The 13827-nt window shown below is 39.0% G+C and overlaps 1 protein-coding gene across 13 annotated transcripts in view; it reads left to right on the top strand.

Annotated features, from left to right (window-relative positions):
- The window catches only part of camk2b1 (calcium/calmodulin-dependent protein kinase (CaM kinase) II beta 1), an 82028-nt gene that overhangs the window by 54124 nt on the left and 14077 nt on the right, over positions 1 to 13827 (top strand). For 2 of the 13 annotated variants that reach the window (XM_030144312.1, XM_030144307.1), the window contains 5 exons: positions 2410 to 2444; positions 4526 to 4558; positions 7405 to 7473; positions 10961 to 11005; positions 13080 to 13128. In XM_030144312.1, the coding sequence (XP_030000172.1) occupies positions 2410 to 2444; positions 4526 to 4558; positions 7405 to 7473; positions 10961 to 11005; positions 13080 to 13128 (231 nt within the window). Of the gene's footprint in view, positions 1 to 2406; positions 2445 to 4525; positions 4559 to 7404; positions 7474 to 10960; positions 11006 to 13079; positions 13129 to 13827 lie in introns of all 13 variants that reach the window. The other 11 variants (XM_030144310.1, XM_030144311.1, XM_030144315.1 and 8 more) reach the window with 9 other exon arrangements.

Below are 13827 nucleotides of genomic sequence, written 5' to 3'. Positions count from 1 at the left end.
CTCCTACATTTTGGAGACAGTTATTGTCTGCTTTACTCTAGTAGTTTAGTACCTCTTTGAGCACTGGTGAAAAGTTTATGGAAAGCTGATACAATACGAACATTTTTATGTAGTCCATTCTGTGACATTATGATCATGTGTGACATGGAGTTTCCTTCCCATTTAGATTATTTGGACAATGCCTCAATTTCACCAGTTCATGTTTGGAGGCCCTTATCACTACCTGTAAGTCTGTAGTGGGAGCTCCAGAGTAGTCTACCATTAGTGCCATTACCTTTTAATCAGTACTCCCACTTTTGCCCATTTAGTTGCATCAACATCTGATTTGGTGCGTTAATCCTGCCTCCAGTCTCACAGAGACACCCGCAGTCTTTACCATCTCAGCATCAGAGCCTGGCTCTTATTTCGGGGCCCTCTGGGTGGACATTGATCAAATGAAATCAGACCACCTCTCCATGCTTTAGCAGAGCATTCATGGTGAATGCCCCGCAGACCATCTTCCACGGTCTTCACACAATTTCCACTATTGTAAGGGATTATGGGTATTACACTCATTAGAGAACTATGTGTACACTATCGTTCTTTCTCTCTTACCCTGCTCCCTCACCCCCTCGCTCATTACCCTTCATTAGAGAGCAGACTGAGGAGTAATCCTCCTTAAGGCCCCCACAGAGTCCTTTAAGGCAGGGTTTATTGTTGGGTTTAGTCAATGGCTTCTCAGTGCGGCAGCCATCTTTTTTTCCCTTCCCCAAAACCATGATGGCGGTATAGTACACGGATCAATGTTAAGACAATGAATCTGAAGTTATTTTTATTTCACTGACAACAACTCATTTGTATTGAAAGACAAAGCATTGGATGCAAACCTTAAAGCAATTGTTTTGTGTAGATGTTCTCATGACAGATGGGAAAAATCTTTATGATAATGGATACAGGGTTGAGGCATGAATTGCAGCACTGTGGTTGTAGTGTGAGAAAAAAATCCTAGGCCTAACTAAATAGCCAGATTCAATCATAGGTTCTAACTGTGGGGCCTAGAGTGTATTTTGTTTGATCTGTACAAAACCTTACAATATGTCTGCATCAGAATCTCTAGAAGGAGTTTTTCAATTATTTTACAAATTATTTCATTGCATAATTAGAGGAGTTGAACAAGAGGACTTGAAAGGGTGCTTACCTCCTAAATTTTGGGTTTTCTGTTTTTTTTCCTATTTTTGTGAACATTATATCTTACGCCTTACTTCTTAGGGCAAGATTTGGGATAAACATTCACTAAGTCTCAACAATAAGCTGCTACTTTTCAGAATGTTCTGTAAAAACATTCTTTTTGGACATTATTCAACACTACTCCTGTGTAAAAATAATATTTAAGTGAAGATAAAATGTTACTGGAAATTATTCAGTGGAATTATTTTTGCAGAAATGTACTTCATCTTATACTGTTGAATTCCTAGAGGGTTTTCATTCTATTCATTACATACATGTTACAAGAGCCCAGATGGACATAACTGTTTGACAGGGGTACAGGGCACTAATACGAACTACCAGAGCTTTAGAACTGTGTTGTCTGGGAGACTTAACATAAGCTGCCCATGGGTCTAAATTAATCAAAAATTCCCCAGTTATTTCATAGTATAATGTTGCAGAAAAAATTATTAGACCATCAAAAGTCATCAAAACAATGGTGACGCAATCAAGTACTAACTCCTGTGTGTATCATGTGACTAAAAAAGACAGAAAAAAACATGGAATGCCTAAAGCACTGTTTTTGGTAGTACATTGCCATAGCAATTGATGTAAGAACTTAAGTGATTTTGGTTATTATCAAGAAAACCATGGAAAATGGCTAGATATCAGCTCTGAAATTAAACTCTTATGAGCTATTTTTGTAGTTATCATTGTATTTGTCCAAATAAACCTTTAGTTGTAAAAATGAACAAGAAATTGGAGAAAACAAGGGGTGGTCTAATAATTTTTTCTGGGGACTGTACCTAGTGTCATGACATGTAGCTTTTATGTGAAGAAAGAGTTAAAATTGTGTTGTGCTTAATGAGTAATAGTCTGATCAGTTGCCCATCTCCATTTCTAGTATGAATGATTTTTGGAGGTGCAGCTTGTAGCTTGTAGAGTCACAGTGCTGCTTTATAAGAAGAGTGCTGAAGCGCCCTTGTACTTTTACCATTGCTTTGCAGAAAGATATTTTCAGTATGATTAAAATTTAAAAAAAAAAGTGTTTTTATGGTCAGACCTTCCTAGACTCAGCATTCATATGTATGGATTAAAGGTGATATATATATTTTGAATCATTAAAAACAGACTGAATGTCACAGTCAGTGCTTCTCTACTCCACTGTTTCTGCGCATCTCCACCTCTGACTTCCAATTTCCCATGTGCTTGTCGTTGCAGCAGCCAAGACTTTGCTCAACAAAAAGGCAGATGTCAAGGTAAGGGTCATCACACATCTTCCTCCCACATTTCTTCCTCCTCTCTTTTCTTCTCTCCTTGAGGGTTGTTTTCCTGAGCTGCATTTTCTGCATCTTTTTTTCCTCTTTGCTGCTTTCTTTGCCTGTTTCCTAAACTGTCTCTTCCTTTTGCCTCACTCTCTTGACCTTGTTAATGAATGTGTATGCTCCTTCTGAATGTTCTGTATTCCAATGAGTGTGTATGTATTAAGACAGCTTTTTTTCTTGGCTTTAAACTGTTAAACTGTTAAATTTAAAAAAAAAAAATCACAAAAATGTCTCACCCCTACTCTCATGCTTATCTGTTGAAGTGTGTATTGTGTGCATGTGTCTTCTTCAGCGGTGTGGAAGTGCATGTGTTAATCTACAAGTCTCATGTTCGTGCTTAAGCGTCAAGTATCACATCTTTCTGAAAGCATCCTTTATTTTGGTTTGGCATTATTCAGCTCATTGCCACCTCTCCATCTCCATTATTAAATGTAACCATCTGTCAGCCATCTCCATTTGTGTGTTTCATCACTTCCTCTCCCTCTCATCCCTCCATTTTTGCCTCTTCTTCCTCTTTGAATGCTTCATCTTCCTGCTCACCCCATCTGGTCTTTAACCCCACATTCCTGTTCATCCTTTAATGAAGATCTCGCACCATCCCTCGCTCACACATACACACACTGCAGTAACACATCCCACACACGGCTTCCATAAATGTGTCTGTGTGTGCAGAGTGCATGTGTGATTTTGTCTGACAAAGCTTAGAATGTCATGTAGATGCAAAGTGTTATTTTTTTTTGTCCCCCCACAGCATTGTACTGTACATCATGGCAGGTGCTTGAGTGATGTGACAGTATATGTGGGCATACAGGTGTGTGTATATACATCATGTTTGTTTCCAAAAAGAAAGAACATGTGTGAGCACGCCTGGATGTGGAGTGTGTGTGGTTCGTGAATGTACATGTGCAGCTGTGTGTGTGTGTGTGCGTGTGTGTGTGTGTGTGCGTGTGTGTGTGTGTGTGTGTGTGTGTATGTATACAGGCTCCCTCCCCTTTCTCCCTGCTCAGTCAGTTCAGCAGGGAATGTGACTCCCGTTCCAGGAATAGCTGCCAGTCTGGACCCTGGAAACTCAGACGACAGAAATAGACGCTTACTTCCACTGCGGCGCGCTCATCGCTTAGCAACAGGCTCCCTACACACTCGCCCCAAACCATTTCCAAAGGCGACTTATTCGTTTGCTGCTGTCCCTGCTCCTCTACTGTCCTCCCTCTTCTCTTGTTTCTCAGTTGTTTTTTTTTAATATCTTCTCTCCACGTATCCTTTTGTTGTCTCAGTGACCCAGACCTCCTCTCATCAGCCTCTGCTCCTTCTATTTCTTCCTCTGGTTCATTAATGCATAATGGCACCTGACGTTTTCTACTGTAGCACCTGCTCAATGCGAACAGGCAGCCTCTCTGGTACTATGTAATGTGTCAGCCTTTCACACTGCCAGCAACTACGCAAAACCACTTCTCCATTCAACTCTTCATGCAGTAATAATTTATTGATAACAAACACTCTGGCTTTCCTGTTTGCTTTTGAAAAGTTACCACAACTTTACCAGTTCTTTAAAAAGTCAGTGTAATGAACTGAATATGATCTCTTGGACAATACATTTTATATTTTTGTCCTGCTCTGCTCTTGTGTTTCCTCCTTGCACCTTCTCGGCCCAGATGTTCCTAATTTGGCAGAACTCTGTGCACACAACCTTATTTTTTCCTCCTCTCCTTGATGATTTCCACTTCTAATGCTTCTTTTATCCGTTTGCTCATCCTTACTTTTGCAATAACTCTTCAAAAATCTTATTTCTGTGGGAGAAGCACTCGTCATTCTTCTTCTGTGTCCAAGTGTGATCCTGTTCTTATTAAGGATTGAAACCTGAGGTGCCAGGAAAGTGTTTTGGTTCTCACTGACAAGACTCTCTGTTATTTTTGGTACCAGCGCATTCACTTGTTGTCATTAGTTACTTTTTCTTTTCTCCCCCTTTTCACTAAATTCCATCCGTCTGTCAAAAAACCCATCCATCCTGGGGACAGAAACGCAAGTCCAGCTCTACTGTCCAGTACATGGTGAGCATGCTATTTACGTATTTGCCCCAGTCATTCCTTTTTTTACTTTCTCTCCTCTTGTCATCCCATCCAGTTGCACTTACTTATGTTTTCCTTTGTTTTCCTACTTCACATTAAAGTCGGATCTCTTTCATTTCAGCAGAGTATTAATCTACAAGAGTGATGCTAAATTTATGAAGCATTTTTTATTCAAGCAGCTATCAAGTGTCATGTCAGCACCTCCTTGGAATAATACCCGGGTGCACGAGAACTGATATGTTTTACATGTTAAGACCAGCAGGAGCACCTTGTTTTTGGAATACCACTCTGTAGGGAATTGTGTAGTCAACATGTGCAGTGAAGTCTGCAGTTGGCTTCAGTGAAAATGTAAAACTTCAAATCCAGGCCGAAGCTACAGACATTGACTGAAGAATAATCTGATGTGTTTAGGCAAATGCAGTAAAAAACAAGTTAAATGGAAGTACAGTTACAGAGCAGTGAACATAAATGACTTGGAGTAACAACTGAACTTTCAAACACAAGTGTAACTTTAGGTCTTTGTATACTACAGCTGTAAACAGAATAAACACATTTTTAGGGAATCAGTTTCTTGTTATATGTACATTGTTGCCCATAAAGTTGAAATAATTTAGTTTTCAGACACATTCCTCTTTTTATTCCTATTTATACACATCAATAATCACCAAAGACCAGGTGCAATGATTACATGCAGAGTCTCAGTTACACTATCTGTTAGGAATAAATCACATTGTCACAATCATTTCATGAGAAGAGGTGAAAATATTTTATTCCAACTTTATGGGCAACAGTGTATATATTATTATTATTATTATTATTATTATTATATATATATATTTTTTTTTTTTTTAATTTTTTTTTTTTTTATTTTAATTAGACCCTTAAAGTCTGAAAAGAACTGACCTGACCTGACCTGACCTGGCATATCCCTTTTATTTCAGTCTTGTGTCCTCTCCCTCTTCATTCTCCGTACAGCTGCTTTTCCTCTCCAACCTGGGAAATCACCCATGAATATTTATACCTGCTTTTTCCTATGTTGTTCTTGGTTTGTGAAGGTGTGATCTCATCAGGCCTGTTGACCTCTGATATTTTCTGTGACAAATTGGTTGTACATTTTTTTTTGCCTTGCATGTAAACACTGTCTTCATCACTGGAAAAGGGCATCTATCATCATCTGAGTTCCTGGGTAAACATCAAGGATATGTGCATCAAGGAGTTTCCCTCGCACAAAGACCTGTGACACATTTCTTAAATCCTTAGTGGATACTACAGACAGTTCACCCACTAACTGTTGTTTCAATAAGGAATTTCTTACTGCTTCTCAGTAGAGGCAGGGGTGTGTTGGCTGATAATGTATTTGCTTGATTTGGTGTGTGCTTGAGTGTGAGGGTTTGTCTGAACATTGGGTGTTGGAGTGCACTGTATGTCTCTGTGAAATGCTCATATGTCAGCTTATTGTCAGCTTACACCAGCTTTTATTTTCATGGTGTTTTTGTATGTATGCGTTATGTGTCTCTGATCTTGCGTGACAATGTTTATGAGTTGCTCTCCTTGGTTTGCCTTGTTTCCTCTCTCCTCTTCTACCCTCCTCTTATTTTCTCCTCTCCTTGTTTTTACTCATTTCTTTTTCTTCTTGTTTTGGAGGCAGTGGCTTTACCACTTTACACAGATACTTGATGTTTTTGTCAAATGGCTACATTTAGCTGTTATCAGTAGGACTTGGTTTCATTCAGTAAACTGGAGTATTGGAATACTGGATTAAATGCACATCATCATTTTATTAGAAAAACCTTAACAACCCTGTACTTCTGTGTCAGCTCATCAATGGAGCATTTGACCAAGGCCACTTACAAAGACAATACTTTTTCACTAAATGGTGCTATTGAATTACTGTGAAATTCATAGTACCAGAAGTACCACATGACATACACAATTATATCACTATATGCCACCACTCTATAATAACTGTCAATGTTTTTGTAAGTAATCTTTTACAACCGCGACAACTTCGTAACTGCAGTCCACACCTGCTCACTAGTCTTGGGAGCACCTTTAAATAATATTTTTCATGTATTTACTGTCTTCACTTGAATGCAACATTCTTATGACATATTTGTTGCAATTGTTATATTGAGTAGCATTTGATAGTGAAATGGCAGATTGTAACCATCTGAATATCCACTCACTCTCCATTATGGTGGCCGTCAAAAATGAAAGGTTTGGTCTGTCCTCTCTGAGCTTTTTAGTTGAGAGGATATTGACACTGATCCACACTGAAACACTGTATGCAGTAATGCACCTTACGCATTACTGTAACATACTGGACCTTTAAGAGTCAATTTAGCAAAAATGTAAATGCACATAATCCTTAATAATAAAAATAATAATAATGATCATAATAATGCATTGGATTTTTATAGAGCTTTTCAAGGCACCTAAAGCGCTTTACATTTTTGATCCATTATTCATTCACACACTGGTGGTGGTAAGCTACACCTGTAGTCACAGCTGCCCTGGGGCAGACTGGGTTGGGGGTTTACTTCAATGAAACAAAATTACAGCTGATTTTAAATTATTTATTTAGTTATTTACTATTCCAACCTGTCGTATTCTCGTCCTAACTATAACCAGCTCTCTCAGGTTTTCTCAGGTGTTTGTCCTGATTAATTCAAGGGTGGGTTTACCAGGACACCTGTTAATACACGAAATCTACATGCAAGTGTGCACAAATGCTTGCATGGACACACACTCTCACGAGCTCACCTCTTACTGTTGTTAACACTGTTGTTGTGTCTCCTTCCTCTCCTCTCCTTTCCTTTCCTGCACAGCCCCAGACAAACAGCACCAAAAACAGCATAGTCACCAGCCCCAAAGGAAACATCCCTTCACCTGCTCTGGTATTTACCTCCTAACCCCCTTATCCTGTGTGTGTATGCGTTCGTGTGTGTATATTTGTCTATTTCCCTCCTGAGTGTCTGTCCCCCAGAGACCCATACCTGCCCCCAGTCCCCAGCTCCTTCAGCTCTTTCCTGTATACCTGTGTGTCTGTCTTGTTGATTGTAGTTGTCTGCCTAGCTGCTGTGATGGTCACAGCAGTTGGGATGATCTTAAATCAACAGGTGGTATCAGGAAACATTTTCCCTGTGGCAGGTGGAGATGCTGTGTGACTCGCATTTGGGTTGATATAGTGCTACTGTGTCATTTTCATGGTCAGTGAAAGTTTACCAGAGGCACGGACAACCAAAGCCTGCTGGGATTGTCAGTATGATTTACCTTCCTCTTCCTTTTAAGACAGAGTTCACCACAGGCTGAACATCAGGACCCAAAGGTCTGCACATTGTACTTACAGCTGAATTTAGAGATGCACTCTACTTATGCTGAAATCACTCAATGAAAACACACATTCTCACAGGGTGTTTGCACATGGTGACAAGCCAGAGTTATTGAGGGAATGTTTATTTCCACCTCATTTAGTAGATATATACTACATATTAATTTAATTAAAGTTTTTTTGTAATCTCATACAAGTAGTATCTGCCAAACTACTGTCTTCTCTCTTAAATATATAAGTACTCTTTAAGTAAATGTTCAGATTTATTATGCAGAAATTCAGATACTCAGATATTTTTCAGCAAAAAAGTAATAAGGCCTTTATATGTTAGTCCTTATAAGATGTGTAATGTGTTAATAAGACTGTTTAAGTGTTAATTTATATAACCATGAACACTTTTATAGTTTATTTACAAAATATTTGTAATTACGATAGTATAACTATATGTTGAAAATAATTGTATCACTGTAGTCCATTTAGTAAAGCATTTATTACATTCATGACGGCATTGATGTTACATTAGATCCAGTAGCTGCTAAAAGTACTGTTAACCTGTTATGACATGATAAACAGTGATATGAATTCAGCATTTGTAATTTGGTGATAAACTGTTAACAAGGATTTGTTGTGTTTATACATAAAAGAATACATTTTGATGCTTTTACAGAGACTTGCATAGTCCTGTTAACAGATAATAATGTAAATAAACATCTTATAAGGATTTATAAAAGCCTTATTGCCTATTAACTCTTAACAAAGACTTGAATATTAGGAATAAACCAACATTTAGATAGACGGATCAATAGCTCCCTCGTACAGTAGCTACATACATCATACAGACATTACACTTAATTACAGAAGTCACACACTAAAGTTAAAAACAGGAATTAACATCTATTTTGGTTTGCTTAAAGAAAAGAAAAGGTGACCTCTGACAGGATTTTCTGCTGTATACTATTAAGCTACAATAACTACATCACAGTACATCATGCCATTTATATACCTAGGCCAGAAGCCATGCTCAGGAATAAACCTCTGGCACTGACACTCCAAGATGCCACGCTAATGATCTCACCTACTTGAAGACTTGGACAAGTTTGGGTTTACACGTTGGCTCTGCTGCACGCTAAATATAGCTGTGTCACACCAGTTATACAGAGCTGAAAATAGACATGTAATGACAATATATTATGGGTTGTGGGCTGTCAGAAAATAGTGTCTGAGTGTCTAACCCTGCGGAAGGTGTGTATAACCAGCAGCATTCTCACTTTAACCTGACAGTCATCAAAACAACCTACCTGCATCTATTCCATCAGAACTGAGGCAAGAGAGGAGATATGACATGCATTATGTTGTACGCGTGAGCATGTTTTTAGAGACTTGCTCACAGTCGTCTTTTTGTGAGTGTGTCTGTTTTTATGAGTGCCTTCCTCTGATGTTAGCTTGAGGATCTGTTCTCTGTGCACATACATAGACACTCTATAAAAGCATTTGATCGGGGGTTTATATTTATGCACGCAAATGTGGGCACAACCACAGAGGCAAAAAAGCTTTTTTCTGTTCCTTGAAGGAAATGGAGAGTGGGAAGGTGGCTGTGGTCTCCATGCTGTTACTAGGGACGGGAGCTAGTTGCAGTTGAGCTCTTTGATATATTAAGTCCATCACAGAGCTACCATGCCGCAAAGAGACAAATGCCTTTCATATGTGACCAGTACGCACACTTTGTAAGAGTTTGTGATTTATTTGAGGTCTGGCTCTAACAATGGCACAAAAATAGCCATCAAAAGGAAATCATTTAACTGAGATGCACCACCAGAGCCCTGTTGAAAGCAGTGATGTAAAGAGACACGATTATGAGGAAGGTCATTGGTGATATTTAACGGCCAACTCTTCGCTGCATCTAATGAGGTGACGACATCCGCACTCATCCCCTCCCTCTAATCTGCAAACCCCAGGTACTTTGTTCTCGCTCATCAACATCTTCTGAGTTCCCCACAGCGCCCGTTGCCCCAGGAAACGGTTGCTGTGACAACTCCGCCATCATCATCATCAGAGAGACAGCTGATGATTGGACATCACAGAGGTGTCACTTCCTGAGGGGTGTAGTGTGGAGAGCTCTGGAAAAAGAGAGGGAATAAATATCTGTATCCACTCTGACGAAGAACAAAGGTCAAATATCACCACCGACTGCAGTAGCAACAAAACATACAAGGTCTGAGCTCGGTTGGTCGACTGAAGTGTTTTAAGTAGCAGTGATGGCTCTAAGCTGCTAGAAAGTCTAGAAGGGCTCAGTAGCAGATAAATGAGCAAGGAGAAATTCATATGGCTCATCTGTGAAGTGACTAAGCCAACTGCATGTTAAAGTCATTTCGAGTTATCTATTCACAGCACTCACCTTTACTATGAGAAAGAACAGAATGACCTATTTTGTCGTGTGGGGCATCTTTTTTTTTTTGTGGTGGAAGTTCCTTGTAAGATGTTGGGGCTGATGTTTTTCTATGTCGCAGCACATTCCATTTATTTTGTATGAGCTTCTGGGGTTTGTCTTTTTTTTCTTCGTCACTGTAGTTTTCAATGCTCTGGATTCTATCTATATTTGCTTCATGTGGGACATTGGAAGCAGGAAAAAACAGTGCATTTCCAGCTGGGCATCACAGATTTGAGTGCAACTTCCTGCATCTCTCCTGAGTACTGTATCTGTGTGATGTGCTCATGGCAGACACTTGACCCTGGGTTTCTGTACCGTCTCTGCTCCTGGTATGTGTGTGTGCTGCCTTGTGCCTGTGCAGAGAACAGAAGTGATTCCAAATTACAGTTTTCAGCTCATCCACCCACTCTATCACTTTGGAGGATTATTCTCTCTCCTCTGCCAACTTTAACAAGCACTTTCTTTTCATCTAACATTCATATCACTCTCTTTGTTCTTCTTTGTTCTGTTCTTACCTTTTTGTCATAAGTGTGTCTATTTCTTTCTCTTTCTCTCTTCCCTTTTTTCTCCTTTATCTCATTCCTTCCATATTCCTCCACTTCCCCTCCTCCTCTTCCTCCTCTAGGAACCTCAGACAACCGTCATCCATAATCCAGTGGACGGGACAAAGGTATACATCATTCACCCTGTCCTGACCTGCTCTTTATCTGTCTTTGTCATTCTCCTCCTCTTCACATTTTCTCCTGCCCTTTCTTCTTAGTCTCATTATGTATCTGCACTGAGACATCGGTTTACTAATGTGTGTGTGTGTGTTTGTGTGTTTACTAAGGAATGGGGAGAAGGTTGGGGAAAAAAGTATATTTTTATTTAGCTCTTAATCAAGTAAATCTTATACCAGCTAGATTTAACCTTTTCTGTCTCAATCTAAAAGCTATCCCTCAAAGACAACTACAGCCAGTATCTTACCTTGAATTATCTTTCATTCTGTATCTTTCTTGAAACCATTTGTTGGTTAAACGTAAGTGAGAACCTAATTTTTAAATGATCGTCTGTTCTTGACGTAGTAAAAGCTAAGTCTTGCATCATATAGGACAAGCTTTTTATTGTAGTCATAAGGGTTAACCGAGGTGAAGTGTGTTGTATGGTTTTGCATTAATCAGCATGATTCTGCGGAATGATTCCTGTCATTAGTTATGAGTGTGTGCTCTTGTATGGCAATATTTGTGTTTTTAACAACACAAGTGAGGATCTGACCTATACAGTGAGGACATTTTGTAAATTCTCCACCTTTTACATGGATCTGAGCTGTTCGAGGCCTCAAACTTGGCTTTTTGATTAAGACGAGCAATATCTTCCACCTCTTATCTTATACTGAGATCGTATGCAAAATGAGATTGTCAGATTGTCAATCCTGTGGCTAATCAGCAAGTGAATGTACTATTATCACAAGTACCATTACATTGAGCTTTGGCACAGAGATGGGTGTGTGTCTGAGTGTTTGCACAAATGGTTTGTGGTTAGTTTTGATGTGCAAAGTTAAAATAAGAACAGGGACATAACTGTTCTGAGAAAAGTCAGGTGTTACATAAGAGAGACTCTTACATTAGATTGAATGTCAGGAAATGCACTTTTGCAACTTCATTACTTGTTTGATAGATGTTGTGAAGTAGCAGATTGACATGCATGTTTGAATAAAATAAAGTATGAGCCAGACTGTATGGGATATATGATATGATTGGGTATAAGTAGAGGAAGAAGTAAAGTGGATTAAGTACAAATGTATTATCTTGCATCAAAAACATTTGCTTGTAATGTGGCGGTTTTAAATGAAGTGAATAAAAGACTGATTCATACACACAAAAAAAAAAATCTAGCAGCATAATTACTTAACAAAAATATGACTTTTTTTTATTATATAAGAGTACGTCTCTCTCATCCCCACATACACACTTTCTCCTCATCCTCTCCTCAGGTCACCAGCTGCTCTTTAGGAGTGTACTTTAGCGCTTTGTGCTCGTGATGCTGCTCGTGCACTTGTGTATTTCTAATGAGGTCACAGAGTCTCTCAACTCTTTTTACATGCAGGGGAATTTAGGCCCATTTAATCTGCTAATTGGAAATCAGAAGCTAACATCTCCTCTGGCAAAAGTCTGTGAAGAGACAGACAGCCAGACAAGGAGACAGGTGCTGCAGACAGAAAGATTGAGCCATCTCCATTATTTGCTGTCGTGAATTCCTACTGGTGGCTTCCAAGGATGAAGTAGATGAAACATATTTACTCAACTAATATTAAGTATATAGCAGCTAGTATTAAGATATGATTTCTGTCCACATTAATTCACACATTGAGGAATACACATATGGAGTTTGGAACTGAAAAAGAAAAAGAGGTTTTAAACTAATGGTGAAGAAATCAAATATTGACTGACTGTTGACAGTGGAAGGCATGGGGTTACCAGGCTGATGAGTTAGTTGTTGTGTGTTGACTTCACATTTTTGCATATTTGCAAAGGGAAACTGCACACTAACATACTGAGACCCTTGTATGAAATTCAGATTTTGCTCGTGCTTGTTTCTACTTTTGAAGTGAACGTACCTCCCGCTGGTCTGTGTTCAGACTGTGTAAAACAAGTTGCTACAGTCTGTTAAACCACTGTTGTGATGTGTGTGTTAATGTGTATACCTATCAAACGTGTGCGCTGTGTGGTTTGAACCCAAACTGACTTGTTTTTCCTCATCTTCAGGAATCATCAGACAGCAGCAACACCACAGTGGAGGATGAAGATGTGAAAGGTGAGACTGGAACAAAGCAAGTAACACACAACTTAAGAAATAACGCACAAATTACAAACTAAAGAGCGGAAACATTCACCATCCTGAAGAGAAGTAGACAAAACAAGCTTATTGTATTTGGCAACTAGGTCACTGAAGTAGAAAGCAGAGGAGATTTGGCACAACTGCCTGCTGCTTGGATTTGTTAAATTTTCATCTTTGTAATGATGGGTTGTGGCATACTCTTATTTTACCCTTTTACTTGGAAAGAAAATGGATTCCTATTATCTGAAATTAAAATGTTTCTGAAATTTGTTTCTGAAAGCGTAATGGCTTCAAAATGAGTTTTCTCTTTGGAAAAAGAGCACATTTGCCTCTCTGAAAGTGCTTAAAAATTACATTTGACACATCTAACAATATCAAGAACCTTCAAAATGCTGCGATAACGGTTTGTTTAACACCCCAAGCATATGACTGGGAATTAGTTTTGATGCCAGCTTTACAAAAATGCACACTTGCTACTGGCTTTGTCTTTGTAGTTATGTCTTGGTGAGATGTGTTTCATTGTCCGACTTCATGGGCATTTCTGTTGTGATTCTTCAAAACTTACAGGTATAAAAGAACACAATAGTTTTGACTGTCTAATTGAATGTAAGTGCTGTGTAGATACCCAACTAAACAGTGTGTAAGTACTGCAGCGCATTTTAAACGTGCAGGGTG

This window comes from Sphaeramia orbicularis, chromosome 9 (assembly GCF_902148855.1).
Source record: "Sphaeramia orbicularis chromosome 9, fSphaOr1.1, whole genome shotgun sequence".
Classification (NCBI taxonomy): Eukaryota; Metazoa; Chordata; class Actinopteri; order Kurtiformes; family Apogonidae; genus Sphaeramia; species Sphaeramia orbicularis.
Note: the sequence above shows the minus strand (reverse complement) of the source record. Positions and strands in the feature narration are given on the sequence as shown.